Genomic DNA, 16774 nt, shown 5'->3' on the forward strand with positions numbered 1-16774 from the left:
AAAAGTAGTTAAATATGAAAAAATGAAACTATGAATGTGGTATTTGCGACAATTTACCTTGTTTTGTCTAGGGTGTCTGGTCCGGTTCGCTTCAATCAAATGTAACCTGACTGTTCCTAAATGAATTCTTTTTAATTCTGATTTATTGTTATCTTACAAAATATATAAGAAGTAGTATAATTTAATATAATATATGAGAATTTATAGCTGGCGATTCTATTTGTATCACCTTAAACCAGTATATTGAAAATTTCAGGCAAATCTTTACCTTGTTAATTTGTATAATTATTAATAAATCTCATTTTATAAGATTAAATCCACGAATCCAACGACGTAAAATTTTGCTTTATTGGTTACTAAACTAACAAATAATAATGGATTTAAATTTAAATAAAATCAGCATTCTTAATTTAATAATTATAATTTTTGTCATACAATAAAGTAGCTTTTATTACTAACAGATTTTTGAATAATATTATAGAAAAGTATTACAAAAAATATATGAAAGCATTATAGAGTATAAAATAGCTTATTGATTTTCTATTAATTAAAAATATCCTTAGTATTAAAAATCTGATGTTTGTTCCTCTAAGGGTTATTGGTAGAAGAATTTTAGAGGAATTACAATATTTTGAGAATCTATTGTTATTGGAACAAGAATTTTTAAAATGTAAGTAAAATCTATTTTTATTAGGATGCAGATTTTTAAATTTCATTCAAAATCTTTTGTTATTAGAAAAGTTTACTTACGATGGATTTAACAATGCAATTAAAATCTTTTGTTATTGGGATATAAATTCTTTTTATTTTCACTCATAAACTCAACTTTGAGAATATCTTCTACACCCAAAAGATTTCTAAAATCTATGTTATAAAACTCACACATATAAACTCACAGTCTAGAAGGGTGCTTCAAGATAGAAAAAAACAACGAAAGCAAAGATGATAAAAATCTTGAACAAAATTGTAAAAGAAGATGTTAAAGTGGTGATGATGCTATTCAAAGTGTTTTTGCTTTCATCGATGATGTTATTCACTCCTACTTTCATCATATATCTATAATATTATAATATAAAGAGAGAGTTCACTGTTATAATCAAAAGCAAGCTAATGTAATTTATTTCTTTCCCCAGAAACACCGTAGACATAAATCAATCTTCAATTGGTACTGATGCAATTCAAAATCAAGCTACTAAAATTGAAAAGTTTCTAGAAAGAGAGATTCGTTTATATTACCTTATAAAGAGAAACTTTTTGAAAAAATATATTATGCAAATCCATTGCATTCAATATAAATACATACAAAACATTTGCTAAAAGTTCAGAAGATATTTGTTAACTCTATTTAAATTTTAAGAATCTCTCAACTCTTAAAATTATTAAATTTCATTCAAAATCTTGTTCCAATAACCCCCCTAAGAAAACTGCTTTCTTTGCAACCAAATTTTGAATATGAAAAATCGCATTTTCCAAAATTGGGAAAAAGATCAATAATAAGTAAACTTTGAATCTCCTTATTTCGTTGCGTTGAACTAACGCCATAAAGCACACAATTTTCCTTTTTCTCCCTAGGATTGGCTTAGTATAAATGCACATCTTTAGGTTAATGAACTCATTCAGTCGATTACAACGCACGTCATCATCTCTTTGTCTCGCTCGCCGTTGAAAGAGTTAGGGTTTCGACTTGTTGGCTATCTGTTCCTTTTTTAGTTTACAATAATGAAGAACGGAGCCATGAGAGAGAGGAACACAAGCAAGGAAACTAAGAAGGACGATGACGTGAGTACCAAGCCACCACAAGAAGAAGAGACAGAGTACTTTGAAGAGAAACGTAACCTAGAAGATTTATGGAAGGCTGCGGAAAGTTTCCGGTAGGAACTGAGTTTGAACATCTAGATGCAATCTACGGATTCAACTGGGACTTCAAAAACCTAGAAGAAGCATTAGAGGAAGGAGGATTTCTCCACGGGAAGAAAGTCTATGTCTTCGGGTTTGCAGAACCACAACACTTCAAACATATTATCCATGTCCCAACGGTTAATGTCATAGACTCAACCATCGAGCCTTCTAACAAGGTAGCAATCGCGTCGATACAGAGCGCAAGGGAAGAGACCATTACCATGAAGGAGATGAGAATGGGTTGGTTTCCCTTACATTCCTTTACAAGAAAGAGACAAACAAGTTGAGAGAACAAACTCTCGGATCTTCACTTTGTGCTGTAACCAGAGGAGAGCTGCTCTCAGAAACATGAAGGTGGAACGCGTCAAGAGGTTTGAGTATTGCCTTCCTTATTTCTCTAAACCGCCTAGGGAGGAAGATGAGCTTCCGCAGAGCACTGTGGTCGATGTACTGTTCCCCTCTAATCCGCCGGTTTGTTGTGAATTCGACTGGGAGTTTGAAAACCTCGAGGAGTTTACTAATGAAAGGATTGAAGAGGGAAGGTTATCTGAGGAACAACGGGATGAGTTCAAAGAGTTTGTCCAGGAGAGTGTACGAGAAGCAAGGAGAGCTAACCGAGAGGCGAGAGATGCTAGGAGGAGAGAGGTTGAAGAGATGAGCCAAGAAACTAGGGAAGTCTTTGAAAACATGAGGTTGTACAAGTTCTACCCTCAGAACCCACCAGACTTCGCTAGAAACATGCAGAAGGTGACGTTTATTAACAGATACTACGGGAATGCTCATCAAGTCCTTTGATATGTGATCTTACTACAGAACCAAGTTTGGCTTTTTCTTTTGCTTTGTCTCGTATCTTTTCACTAATGCGTTCTGCACTACCCTTTGAATGTAATGTTAATTTGACTTACCCTTTGAAGTTTATCTTAATTTGACAAAAATAAAATGGGGAGATTTCAATTTTTATCACAAGTTTATATATCACTTTTCAACTTTACCTTTATATGGTAACTATTTTCACAAATACATTAAATTTATGATAAAAATTAAATTAAATCTCATAAATCATTTATAAATGTTTAAAAATAATTTATAAAATATTTATAGAAGTTTATAAATTCAACCCCAGCATAAAAATTAATATATTTTGATTATATTTTAAACAATAGTGCAAGACAAGCATAAATCATTACATATCTAATACGTAAAAGCAAGACAAGAATGATTGTTGTGAAACAATATCATGTAGTTTATAATCAAAACACAAAAGAAATCACAAGAAGAGAGAATATATGATTGTGTAATAAAAAAAGCAGAGAACCAAACCGTTCTTGTTTTCTTTTCCTCACAAAGATCTAAGCAGTAGATCCCTTGAGCTTCTTGGTGATGGTTGCAATGTACTTGCCTTGGTGAAAAGCTTGCGCTAGCTCCAGCTCTGTTGGCTGCCTTGAACCATCTCCTGCGAATGTTCCAGCTCCATAGGGGCTTCCACCTTTCACTTTCTCCATCTCGAACATTCCCGCACCAAATGTGTAACCGATCGGGACAAAGATCATCCCATGGTGGACCAGCTGAGTTATCGCCGTCAATCTATACATCACCAGAGTTATTAAGATATAGGGCAAGAGATGATGATGATGTGAAGTGTTTATTTTGGATGAGAGAGGCTTACGCGGTGGTTTCTTGGCCACCACCTTGAGAGCCAGTGCTGTAGAAGATACCAGCTGGTTTACCAGCGAGTGACTGAGTCCTCCAGAGTCCACCGGTTGCGTCCAAGAAGGCTTTGAACTGAGCAGCCATCATGCCGAACCTCGTTGGGAATCCAAAGACGAACCCATCAGCTTCGGTTAGGTCGTTTGGTGTGATGATTGGTGATTCACTCTTTGGTGGGGCGCTCATCTTAGAGAGTGCTTCTTCTGGAAGCGTCTCGGGTACCTGTGAAAACAGCAATTTCATCAGGTTCAATAGAGTTCACATGGATTTGGATAGAGAGCAGCCAACAAGCCTAATCTAAACTTGGTAAGCTAAATCAATAAACTTGGAAATGGCAATGGCAATGGCAATGGGTCTAAGAATGCTTGAAGCTAATCATAGAAAGACTTGGTTCTTTCTTCAAGATACACAACACAAAACTACTTGTAGACTCAAACCTAATATTATTTGTTAGTGTTAAAAGGACTTGATAGCCACTTATAATCAGCCCTTCAACATAGTTTCTCTCACTGGAACATATAAAGTAAGTCTGTGCTTGTGAAAATTGACAAAATGCAAAAAGCCATTTATGGAGGAAGGCAAATCTCACCTGCCATAGCTTGGCTTCAACACCTTCAACGGAAGCAGCTCCTTTCCTTATCTCTTCAGCCAATTTCTCCACATGACCGTACATTGAGTAGTACCTGCAAATATAATGTCAACGAGACATAAAAAAAAAGTCAAACTTGAGATTAAACCCAATCACAAACACAAAAATTGAATCGAAATTTTAAACAATAAATAGGCGAATTAAGAAGAGTTTGAAGCCCAAATCATAAATTAAATGCTATCATCCCCCACCTATGACTATTACAGAACAGCAAAAGATATGATAAGAAATGAAAAATCAAAATAAACCAATAGAAGTAGTATTCTTCGATCAACATTGAGGAAAACTCAATATCAAGTCGCTACAGTTAAAATGAGCAAGATCGAAACAAGGAGTTTTACTTACACGATATACACTTTGGTCGCCATCGGTATCTGTAGATTAACTTTCTGAATTGTTTTTTTTTTTTCTTTTTAATAAGATGGGAGATTATAAGTTCAACGATCTGAAAATGCAGATAGCGTATTTATAGAGAGGTCCAAGAAGATGATCTGAAGTTTTATTTTTCTACAAACTTGTGAACTCTTTCATTCCCACACCCTATATATTTGGTCAAATTAAATCTCTCCCCCATAATGTTTTGTCTCTTTATATTTAGCCACCCTTTTTTAAAATAGATCGATTAACTACTCCCTTCCGTATTTGAAAGATTTGTGGTCTATGATTTTCACATATTTTAATAAAAAATTTACATAATTTTATTTATTAATTTTTTTATTTTTTTTTGTTTTTTAATAAATTTCTATACCATTCATATTTTAAATATTAAATGAAATTTTATTCTTAAACGGTGTATATTAATTAAAATTTAAAACATCAATTTTTAATATAAAATTAAAATTTAAAACATTTATTATTTCTAGCGAACGACGACATCGTCTATTTGTTGATTTATTTTCACACCGTCGGTGTCTTTTTGATCGGATTGGTTTGTAGATCCATAGTGGATTCTAGACTTGGTTTATTACTATTTAACTTCTCAGAAGTTGTAGCAACTATGATTCTGGGATTTGAGGAAGTCCTATCTTGATGTAACTCACAGCGACGAGCTTGTTTTCTCTAATCTTTCCAATGTTATTACTCCGTCACTGTTTTGTTACACTTTCGTCCTTCTTCGACCGAATTGCTTTTTCTCTAGTTCATTGTTTTGGCTTGTTTGCTTGTTCTTTAGTTCTATTTCATTCGCTTCTACTCGTCTTTGTATTTCTATCAAAATTGAAAAATTTAGTATAGTAAATTTAACATTTTACCAAAAAAAATATATTGATTCCTCTATTATTCTGATTATAGCTAACATTTGAAAGAAACAAAACAAGTGGGGCAGTTTTGGGCTTTAACTGATACTATAGGGGTGTTGATCAAAAAAAAAAAAAAAACTGATACTATAGGGGCACATAGTCAACTCAAAACCCCCTCGTTCGTCGCCTGGCTTGGTACTGGACGGGGAGTGGGGTTGGTGCGGGAAAATACAACTTTGGTTATATTTTTAAAGTTTGAAATGATTAAAATAACATAATAATGATGATATGCGTTGCTGTCACCTTCATCATCATGATCATGTTTGTTTTCCCTCAAAACTGTTTAATTTTAATTATTTAACATAAGGAAGAGCTTTATGCCTTGCTTGTTTTCTCTAGAAGATGTCTTTTCTTGATATGAATTATATAGTGTTTAATCTATTCAAAGCTATTTATGATTAGATTACGATTCAATCTTACACAAAATGGTAGCTTGATTAAACAATTTAAAGTTCTCAAAATCAATTGATTTCAGTCCTATTGGTGTCATGAATATTCAATCTAACCATAATTTACCGCTCTAAAAGTTCATGTTTTGAGTTACATGTAGTGTTTTGTTAACCATACCAATCACTCAATCCTCATGTGTGGCACAACTAATTTAAACCCATAACTTTTTAGAATCTATTAAATTGAGAAGATGAGCAAGTCAACGAATATGATCCGAGCCCATGAAGACAACTAAATAGGTGCTAAATTGACCGAGTGTAGGGTCAACAAACCTTGTCCGTCCGATTTTTGATCGACCAAGACAAGCTAGCCATTGGATCTATTTCTCAACAATGGCTTTTGAGGTAGTCTAGATTCCGACTTCAAGCCCTTACATCATCACTCTCGTCATTATATTTCTTTTCTTTTGTGTAAAATTTATATTTCTTTGTTCTTTTTTGACTTTCAATTTTTTCATAAAACTACGAATATGCATCAGAATTTAGAATGATCCACACATACATCATTTTGTTGACGTTATATAGATCATTTTGTTGACGTTATAATTTCAATTTTCTTAAAAAATGATGTATATGTGGATTGTAGAAAATAATAGTAGAATAATACGCTAATTTTTTGGACAATACGTCTTCAAAATTGATGGTATATAAATATAATACATGTATGTGGACCTGCGGCAAGTAGAACCTTATGTATGCTAGCTGGATCCATATACATATATATACCATGATTTTCATTCTAGGTGTCTAGATTCATATATTTAAATGTTCATTAAATTTACAAAAAGAGAGATGTTACTTAGCTATAATGTGCGCGCATATTGTAAGGCCTATTAAATTGCAAACTTTACTATAAAATGTTCATATTAGAGTGAAAAGGTTCATATTAGTAATTTAGAGTTTTTGTTAGTTGGATTAATACGGTATCGAGATAGTTGGTTCCAAACTGCCTTAGACTGACCAAAATAGTCAACACAAAGTCGATCTACTATCGAATTAACTAGTGCAAATTAATTACGTAATGTGAAATTCGAGATGAAGACCATATTTTTATAGCTCGAATGCATGAACCGTCTATTTTTCTTGTTATAGTCTTCGAACCATTCCTTTTTCTTTTGGTCAATATCTTTGGACAATCCATATTTCATTTTTTTTTCTTTGGACCATCCATATTTCATATATTTTCATATTGCTACAGAAGTCTTCCAATTAGTATTTTTTATTTAAGTTTTTCTTATTAAGCTTTGATTGTAAAGATAACTAAATTTTGATTCATGAGTTTTTCAGACGATTTTACACGTAAAATAAGATTTTAGAGCACTATGTATTTTAATTTTTCTGTTTTCAAATTTAATATTAATGCTAATTGTATATGAGATTTGCTTGGGGATCAGAATGAACATATCTCAGGCACATGGATGTAATAATTTTACATATCCCTTAAAATTACAGAGTCCTTCGTTGTAATCAAGAAGGGGAGACGTTCGACGACATTTCTTTCCAAGAACTATATGCTAAAATATTCAAATAATAAAATTATAGTATGTATATACCAACCGAAAATGATGTTAAAACAAGTTAAGATAAAAAAAGAAGAAGAAGAAGCTAATGATAAAATGCGAGAGCTGGCTTGTGTTTTAAGGATGCTTCGCTTTTCACCCTTTTACTTATAAAGTGTTCAGTTCACCCCTGATTTCCGTGTAAACAAAGTAATCGGCTTTTGATAGCTTTATTGACCGAAGTGTCGCTTAAGATACGTACATGCATGATTTAGTCTTTTCGCTGGATCTCTGGAACTGCATGGCTACACGCATTAGGCTGCATGATGAATCCATCGCAAGGTGCAACCATATTTGCTTTATAAAAGAAAATTAACTAATGGAAAAGTAGAACTATGATCAAGTGGTTGAAAGTTGAAACTACACTGAGAAATCTAATAATTATATGTGGACTTTGATGAGTGGTGTGTTTATATACGTTTGTTACAAAGATTTTATTGTTTGCCCTTTCACCTGAGTTTGTGGGGTTCTTAATCTATAATAGTATTTTTTTGCTGGAAGTCAAGAACATGTAAATGAAAAATAGAATCGATTACCAGGATGAGCTGGCTCAGCCGGAAAGGATCTGAGGTATTTGTGACATGGACTTCTGTTTCGAATACGTTCACTATTTGGGAAGGGATTTAGCAACCGGCTTTTGTCTCCTATTCTAGGAAGATTAGTCGGCATAAGTTCCGGATCACTTCCATGTCTACAAAATCCGGATCACCCAGGTCTACAAAAAATTCGATTTTCGAAAGTTTAATTGCTTCTATTTCAAGTCGGATCCAACGAAACTTGTTAAACCTTTAGCGGGTTGAAAAAAAAAATGCAATCCATAGTGTTCGATCTATAACAACATATAAAGCCAATGTAAACGTTAATACTGTATTTAAATATTATATATTTCAACCATAAAACTATATACAGTAGAACCTCTATAAATTTATGCTCGATAAATTAATAATCTCTATAAATTAATAAATTCCGTCGGTCCCAACTTAGACCGGTGTAAAATATGACACAAATCGCTAAAATAATAAGATAATAATATTTTTAAAACTCCATGTAAATATATAGTCCCATTAAAATCATAAATTAATAATCTATCTCTATATATATTTTATATACGTAAAAACTAAACATTATATTGTTGGTTTTATATTCACAATGAAAATACTTCTATTTTTAATATTTTAATATATTTTGATAATATTTAGTAAAATTATATCGAAAATCACGTAACAATTCTATGAAACATAAAAATATACACCAAATAAGATAATAAAATAATATGAAAGTCAAAGTTCTAAAATTTAAATAATTTATATACGGTAAAATCAAATATTTTTTTTATTTTATTAATAAAAATAGAAAAAGTAGAAAAAATCTAAAAAATAAAACTTTTGTAAATTAATATCTCTATAAATTAATAAAAAATTTAAAGTCTTAACTTTATTAATTTATAGAGGTTCTACTGTGTACTAATATACGTAGAATAAGAAAATTCATATATCGAAAGGGAATTTACATTATGCTATATGTTAATAATATTTTAGTTGAATGGTTGTGCTCTGAATTTCCCATTTCAAGTAAAATGAGATATAAAGTACCTACAAAGTAATAAATTTGTAAAACTTACTGTATATGGTACCAGAATTGAGTTAAGCTGATATAGCTATGTTTCTGATATGATTATAGCCGATCCGACTTTAGGATTATGTTCGAGATGTACTTATAAAAAATCATCACCTCAAATCTCAATGAACATATTACGAATCTCATATATGAAGTATGATATAACAAGACTTGATAGACACAGTATCGTCTCGGAAACTTGTAGAGAAAAATAATATTTTATATACATCATATCTTTGATGAAACCTATCGCATCAGATAATTTTTTTTCTCCTTCCCCAATAATTCTCAGAAGCAGTTAATCACCTATAGCCTCAGTTCTATCACTTGTGTTGTCGTCTGATTTAAATCGTTGGGAAGAACGAAGGATTCATTCAATGGGTGGATGTGAATCAACATAGAGATGACAAAATTTAGAAACAAACACAATTTATCTTCTGGGAAATGAAACTGATACACATTCGTGATATGGATGGGAAGACAATTGTGTTATCGTAGCGGTGATTTATCAACTTTCACATGCCGCAGCCTAAAACTAAATCATCCACGGAGGTAAAAAGGCTGAAAGAGATAAATTTGCATTTGTTATATATGTTTTGTTCTCAAATGATTTTCCATATCAGTTTTATAATAATATATCCAACAATTTATACGAACTGCAAAGGGAAATCAAAGAGAGCATAGAAAGAACATAAAAGAAGAATCGATTAAAAAATAGTAAAAACAAATAAGTCAAAGTCTCTGATGGAGAAAGAAGTGTTCTATCATCAACGCCTGTGCGTTCGATCACAAAACTCCTCTTCGATCGCTTCCGTGACAACACACCGTGACGCCTCCATCAGTTCAGGACTAAGCCTAAACATGAGCACACAAAACTCCATCTGATTCAACGCACCGTCTCGATCGAAATCCCCTTCGTTGATCATACACCTTACATCGTCGTCCGTCAAGTCTCCTAGCCCAAGAACTGCCGACGCGTTTCGCCGTAAGCTCTCGAAAGTGATGACACCTCTGTCTCTGTCCATGAGTAGCTCGAACCCTTTGCAGAGCTCGTCGATGAGACCTTCTCCTCCGAGCGTTCCGGCCATCGTGGGGAAGAAGTCGTGGAAAGTGGGTTCTGGGTTTTGCTGAGTGGGTCTGGTTGAGGATTTAGGAGACGCCATTAGAGAGAGAAAGTGATGATTTTGAGAGATGGGTTTTGTGTTTGTGAGGTTGTTGATGATGATGAAATGAGATTGATTTATTTTATATATATAGGAAGGGAGAGAAGTTTATATATATAGGAAGGGAGAGAAGTTTGGGAGTTCCGAGAAGGAACATCCATGGAAGACAACTAAGCTACAGGCAAGGGGCGAAGGAACATCCAATTGTTTTGGTTTGGTTTCTTCTTGGAAGGTCACTTTAAGGGCATTAACGTCTTTTACTTGAAGATGGGACTGTTCACACGGGATGTATGTGAAGGTCACTTTAAGGGTAAACTCGTCATTTTTGTATTTTTTTTTAATTTTTTAGCTAAAAGACGACTCTTAAAACATGTTCATTGCAATAATTTTTAAGTGGGTTCTTAGTCATTATTTTAGTAATAAATTTAAGTTAAGAGTTTATGTTAAGAAACATTTAATTTTGGTCCTCCAATGGTGGTTTCTTAAGTTAAGAATTTTTAAAAAATATTATTAAACTTTTTTCTTTTTGATCAAAGATAAGAAAGTGTAGTTTTGAGATTATTGTTAAGAAGATACACCAGTTTATATCATCATTTCTGAAGTCATAAACAAGAGCTTCCTATACAAAAAAAAGGAGATAAACAAAATGGAGTTACTGTGTCAGGTCCCTCAGAGCATGGTCCTCCAACTAAAGCAACGATCCTAGCACCAGTCCCAGGGAAACAAGCTCCAAGCAATCCCGCAGCCACACTCAAAGCCACTCCAATACACCGCTGTGCAGGCCACTGATCCGTCTTCAGCTCATCCAACAACTCATCCTTTTTGTCGTGATAGATTATCTGTTCCATACGCAAATAAATGGTCAAAAACTAAACAAAACTGAATCATCCCTGAAACAATTCATCAACAACCAAATCAATCTACACATGCAAATAAATCTCCAAGCTGAATCACTACTCAAAAGTCCCTATCATGGTTATGATTGCTTACCTCGTACTTAATATGAGGGATCTCAGGGAAAAACTCTCCCTCCCAATCATCAGAAACACTACACTTCCCTCCCGAATCCGCAGGCCACGTTGGTGGATCAGCAGACTTCACACGAATCAAATCAATAAACAAACTTTAGAAGCATCTCAGAAACGTTTTAGTGATCGAAAGACTCGAGCTTTGAACTTACCACTAGATATAAGGCAGCGTTTAAGCAGAGAAAGATCATAAAAATCTCAACGTTCTTCATAGTGTTCAACCAGACGAACAAAACCCTGAACAATAGTGTGATTGGTGAGGATAAAACAACACTTTGAATAATAACACTAAATATTCATAATCGAAAGCTCATAACCCAGAAAACCCACCTGGGAAGAAGAACACAGTTCTATGAAAAAAACTCAGTTGATGTAACCGAAAGAGATAGAGTTTAAGCCCAAAGCTTTGTGAAGATAAGTATAAAAGAGTAGGGATTAAACATAGACTTGATTGACTTCTTATAGGAGAAGATGTGAGTCACGGAGGCGAGAGAGAGGGAAGAAGGAGGAAGAATCGCGGCGGATCGTCTTCGGAATCTAGGTCGACGGAGGAGAAGAGGAAGCACTCGACTTCGTTGGCCATGGAAGGCAGAAGATACCGATCAAAGCTTGATCATACAGCCTTCCTGCGACGATTGGTGCCAGAGAGATTCAACGGTAGAGAAGAACCAGATTCTTCGTCGGGTTCAACTTTTTTTTTTCCTTTCAAACACCTGTCTCATAAGAAGCGTTTCTTGCAGCCCTTAATTAAGACCCGCCTCTTAGATAAATGGCTATTTTCCTTTTAATTTAATTACTCATTATACTAAGAGCCACACTTAAGATACCCCAATAAACATGCTCTTATATCTTTTATTTAAGAGATGATTCTTAACTTTTCTTAGTTAAAATCTAAAAAAACTAAGAACCGTCTCTTATCTGAAACTAAGAACCCTAGTTAATAGACTGAGGTTAATGATGGTCTTAGAAACTATTTAGCAAGTGACATTTAGATTCCATCGACGAAGGAAAGTTCTTGAAAACTATATTTAAACTTTTTAGCACTTTCTTCTAGTTTGAACCATACTGAAAAATACACATAGATTTGGGCGATTGGAAAGGTTAGCGCGTTATGTTTTCATTTCGACTTTTGACCTCTTGAGAGATGGGCACCCTTTGTTTTCTAATTCGTTTTTGATTTGATTTGGTATAATAACTTAAAAATGTGTCGAATTTATATCTTAACAGAAGTCCGTCAAATCTACGGGAAAACGGCCAATTCATATATCAACAAGGGGTCGCGGTCCCGATCAGTACATAAACTCACACTATGTGCTAAAATATATTTCAACTCAAATTATATTCAAATTTCATACGTCAACCAACACTTTTCGGTAAATTCATACATTGACCGTGTCTCCGTTGGTCAAATATTGACGGAGTCTTACGTGGACTTAAGGGATGATTACGTGGAAATTAAACCCAAAACGACGTCGTTTTATTGGAAAAAATGGTTTTAAATTGGTTTAAAGTGTGATTCGAACCCGGGTTAACCACAATGACCTATCCCCCACTCGACCACTCTGCCATGTATGGTTCACTGTTTTAATACATCACATATACATTTTCATATGTGAATACATCACTATAGCTTTTATAGTAATCACTATAACAATTAAGCATTATGTGATTTAAAGTCTGTTAGCCATATTTGGGTTTAGGTATATGATGCAGTTTTCCATTTCTTTTACCATTTAAAGTAGAGACTACCACAAGATCACATACGTAGATTTACGTTGAAAGGAATATTTTGCTTTCTAGATTATTAAACTAATGGATTAATGAATGAACAAGCACAAATAGTCATTTTCTAAATTTTGAGGGTTGCAGGGGAAGCAAGAGAAAGGTGAGAAGCTATAATCAAACATGATGTATTCACATATGAATGTGTATATGTTATGTATTGACACTGTGAAGCATACATGGCAGAGTAGTCGAGTGGGGGATGTGTTAATTCAGGGAACCCGAGTTCGATCTTCGTGTACACCAAATGAAATCAATTTTTCGGAACCGATGAATGTTAAATATGTACATGTGATGTATTATTACAATGAATCATACATGGCAGAGTGGTCGAGTGGGGGATAGGTTATTGTGGGTAATCCGGGTTCGAATCCCACTTTAAACCAATTTAAAACAATTTTTTCAATAAAACGACGTCGTTTTGGGCTTAATTTCCACGTAACCATCCGTTAAGTCCACGTAAGACTCCGCCAATATTTGACTAACGGAGACACGGTCAATGTATGAATTTACCGAAAAGTGTTGGTTGACCTATGAAATTTGAATATAATTTGAGTTGAAATATGTTTTACCACATGGTGTGCAGGGCCGGCCCCGAGATTTAGGGGGCTGTAGGCGGTTTTTTAAAAATTATAGCTAAAAATTTTTTTTTGGTAAATTTGGGGGCCTAAAAAAATTTTTTGGGGGCTTTTTTCCAAAATTTTTGGGGGCCTAAGGCCAATGTTTCGTTAGGCTTTGCCCAGGACCGGCCCTGATGGTGTGAGTGTATGTACTGATCGGGACTGCAACCCCTTGTTGATGTATGAATTGGCCGTTTTCCCGTCAAATCTACCTACTTCTTAATTACATACCATAACATACTAAAAACTATCATACCATAACATTACTAAAAACTATCGAGTTAGCAAGTTCAACACATTTTTGGGTTATGTTGATGGTTTTAACAGTATAACATTCGTTAGTAATAATAGATGTTGTTATGTAGTACATATAATTTGGTTATATAGACATCAACCATGTAAATATAAACTTTAATGAAGCTCATAACTACCAACATTTTTACCACTTCTTTTCGAGTTTTTCCTTGCCGATTTACCCTGCCGTTTTAGTAGAAACACTACTTTTCACCATCACAGAGTATATAATATGTAGGGTGGGTGACAAATGTCTCCAAAGTAACACGTTCACAATTTCATAGTGACTTCTAGTGGACAAGGATTTTTTTCTTAATTTATATGGGTGCAATTATGAATTCTTAATCCAGATTTTTTGTCGCTTATTGGAAGACAACAATATGTTAACATCTTAATTGGAACTTGTATATGGTGGACATAATATTCCACTTGGTCTGCCTGTGCTATTGCATGCCTTTGTTTTTTTTATTATTACTCTCGATAATTATCCAACCAAGTGTCTTCCTCATTCGCTAACCACTGCCATTATCCATACTTTACTCAATGTTTCAGACCAATAATGGTTTCGTTTTTACTCATTATAATAAAATTGAATGCATGAATGAACCACTACGTAAAATGAATCGGATTCATAGAAGGAACACTGAATCTTGATTATTACCCGGTCAATTCATTAATTTTAGTTAAATTATCTAATTCGACCAACAAGATCAAGATCCAAATCAATTAGTAATATATTATCCTTCAAATCTTTCAGGATCAAACAAATATTTTATTTTTTAAAAAAATCAATATATTATGTTCCTTACACTTAGACATTTAAAGTACCAAGGACTTGACTTGTCATATTACGGTCTCAAACTCTTATCCGTTCCTACTACTACACCAAAGATTATTCCTCATAACTGGAAATGACCCATGGTTTGTAGGAGACGCAAAGGCTCTTATGATGGAAGTATATTGTGATACAATCATACGTACTAGAAGTTCAGTAAATATCATGTTTCTCGATCCCGCACAAAGCTTTCTAGCTAGTTGGTTAAGGATTTCTAGTACTGAATATCCCAAGTTGTACCAATAACAAAGTAAAAACATTGGTCACTAACGTTTCACATGGAACAATTGTATGGAAGACGTGATGAATTTATTCCAAAACCTTAAGGCTTGGACTGGTGGGAAAGAAAATGAAATTGATACCATGGGACTTGACATCTTTCGGAGTAGTGGTTTGGTTTAGGCAGAAAATTATTTGGGCCGGGCCTTCAAGTTTATCTTACCATTGCTAGAAGAAATGTAAGGTCAAAAAAAGAAAAGAAAAGAGTAAGGTGAAATTTGACACCAATGAAGCAGACTGTGGACTAAGAGCATGATTATCCGGGGTCCTTAGTGGGTTTCTTAGTACGTGGGCCCCCACAAAACCCTTAAGGATCGGTTACAAAAACTACTAATTAAGAACCGATTTTAGTGAGTTTCTTACACTGTTCGCGGGCCCCACTGACACGTGGCGGCCCCCGATTGGTTTGCTTTTTAATTTTTTTTTTTTTTTTTTTTTAAAAAAACTAAGAAACCCAATGGGTTTCTTAGGGATAATCATGGCCTAAGGTTTATGTAATGGTTAGTGGTGTAACAAGTGGGACTGCAAAGATATGATTAAATATTTAGAGGGAATGTTGTAAGTTGAGAAGTATTTTAGAGCATTCAAGAAATGAAGAAAAAAAACAGATGAAAGTATTTGAATGTGGTCGACCGGTAGGAGTACGTAGAGAAGTTCAGAATAAATATAACAAATTCGAAACAAGGAGAGTACCAAACAACTTCTTATAAAAGCACAGTGGATATTTGACTATTTGCAAGTAAGGAAAGTGTATTGAATCTGAAATTTGAAGTAATTTTGATTTTTAACGAGTTTGTAGATGATTGCAGGAGAATTAGAGAATTTGGTGTGATTTTTGTTAAAACATTCTAGAATCTCATCTAAAACAGTGATATTTGGATTTTTATTTTTATAACTAAAGAACTCCCCTCAAACACTCTAGAAACAATTAAAGTACTCTAGAATCTCCAACTTAAATTTTGTTCAATAACAGTAGATTTCATAGTGTTTTATGAAATGACAAGTTAAATAACATTGGATTTCAAAGTGTTTTTTAAAATCCACGTTTGAATAACAGCGGATTTTTCATTTTAATACAAATCACTTGAAACTCTTAGTTGAATACACCCCCGTAAGACTTTATTCTATAAAATTATAACGAAAACGCCTTTCAACTTAATAAACACGTAGACTATAATCCAAAAAGAGATTTTTTTTGTCAACTTTTTCATTAAAAACATTAAAACTTCAAGATACAACATAGTTTCTCTTATGTAACCTAGCTTGTTTAGCAAGGGAGTCTACAGCATAGATTATCTCTAGATATGTAATGAAAAGTGTAATCTCTATGTCTTCAGCTAGATCTCAAGGATATCATGTAGCACAAAGGCAGCCTCTGTGATACGGAAGTTATACTGAAGGTTTGTTCAGTTTTGAACTGATTTAACTCATCAAATAAACTCTTACAATCTCCCATGAAGACAACTTTAGAGTAGTTTAATCTGACCATTTGTTGTGTTGCCATTAGGAGGGCTATTGCTTCAGCCTCTATAGTAGAATTCATAGGCGCTTCTGATGAGGATCCATGCATGATTTAGGTGCCTTCTCTTCTGTGT

At 33.8% G+C, this 16774-nt stretch overlaps 2 protein-coding genes and 1 pseudogene across 3 annotated transcripts; 1 reads left to right on the plus strand and 2 right to left on the minus strand.

The window, feature by feature from the left end:
- Positions 1–441: 441 nt before the first annotated feature.
- Positions 442–3213, plus strand: LOC125581543 (annotated as a pseudogene).
- On the minus strand, positions 3025–4813 carry LOC106397335 (NAD(P)H dehydrogenase (quinone) FQR1). 2 transcript variants are annotated; one of them, XM_048747173.1, is made up of 5 exons: positions 4601–4783; positions 4196–4289; positions 3566–3828; positions 3386–3483; positions 3025–3326 (listed from the first exon to the last, which is right to left on the minus strand). In XM_048747173.1, the coding sequence occupies exons 1-5, from the start codon at positions 4621–4623 to the stop codon at positions 3091–3093; spliced, it is 714 nt and encodes a 237-aa protein (XP_048603130.1). In that variant the 5' UTR covers positions 4624–4783; the 3' UTR covers positions 3025–3090. The 2 variants fall into 2 exon arrangements, with proteins under 2 accessions (XP_048603130.1, XP_013693377.2); XM_013837923.3 differs by having other exon boundaries at positions 3025–3483; positions 4601–4813.
- Positions 4814–9745: 4932 nt separating this feature from the next.
- LOC106436692 (calcium-binding protein PBP1) lies at positions 9746–10547 on the minus strand. Its single transcript, XM_013877642.3, has one exon. It carries the CDS (start codon positions 10339–10341, stop codon positions 9946–9948), a length of 396 nt encoding a protein of 131 aa, XP_013733096.2. The 5' UTR covers positions 10342–10547; the 3' UTR covers positions 9746–9945.
- Between the last annotated feature and the right edge of the window lie 6227 nt (positions 10548–16774).

The sequence above is a fragment of the Brassica napus genome, chromosome C2, assembly GCF_020379485.1.
Source record: "Brassica napus cultivar Da-Ae chromosome C2, Da-Ae, whole genome shotgun sequence".
NCBI classification, from domain to species: Eukaryota; Viridiplantae; Streptophyta; class Magnoliopsida; order Brassicales; family Brassicaceae; genus Brassica; species Brassica napus.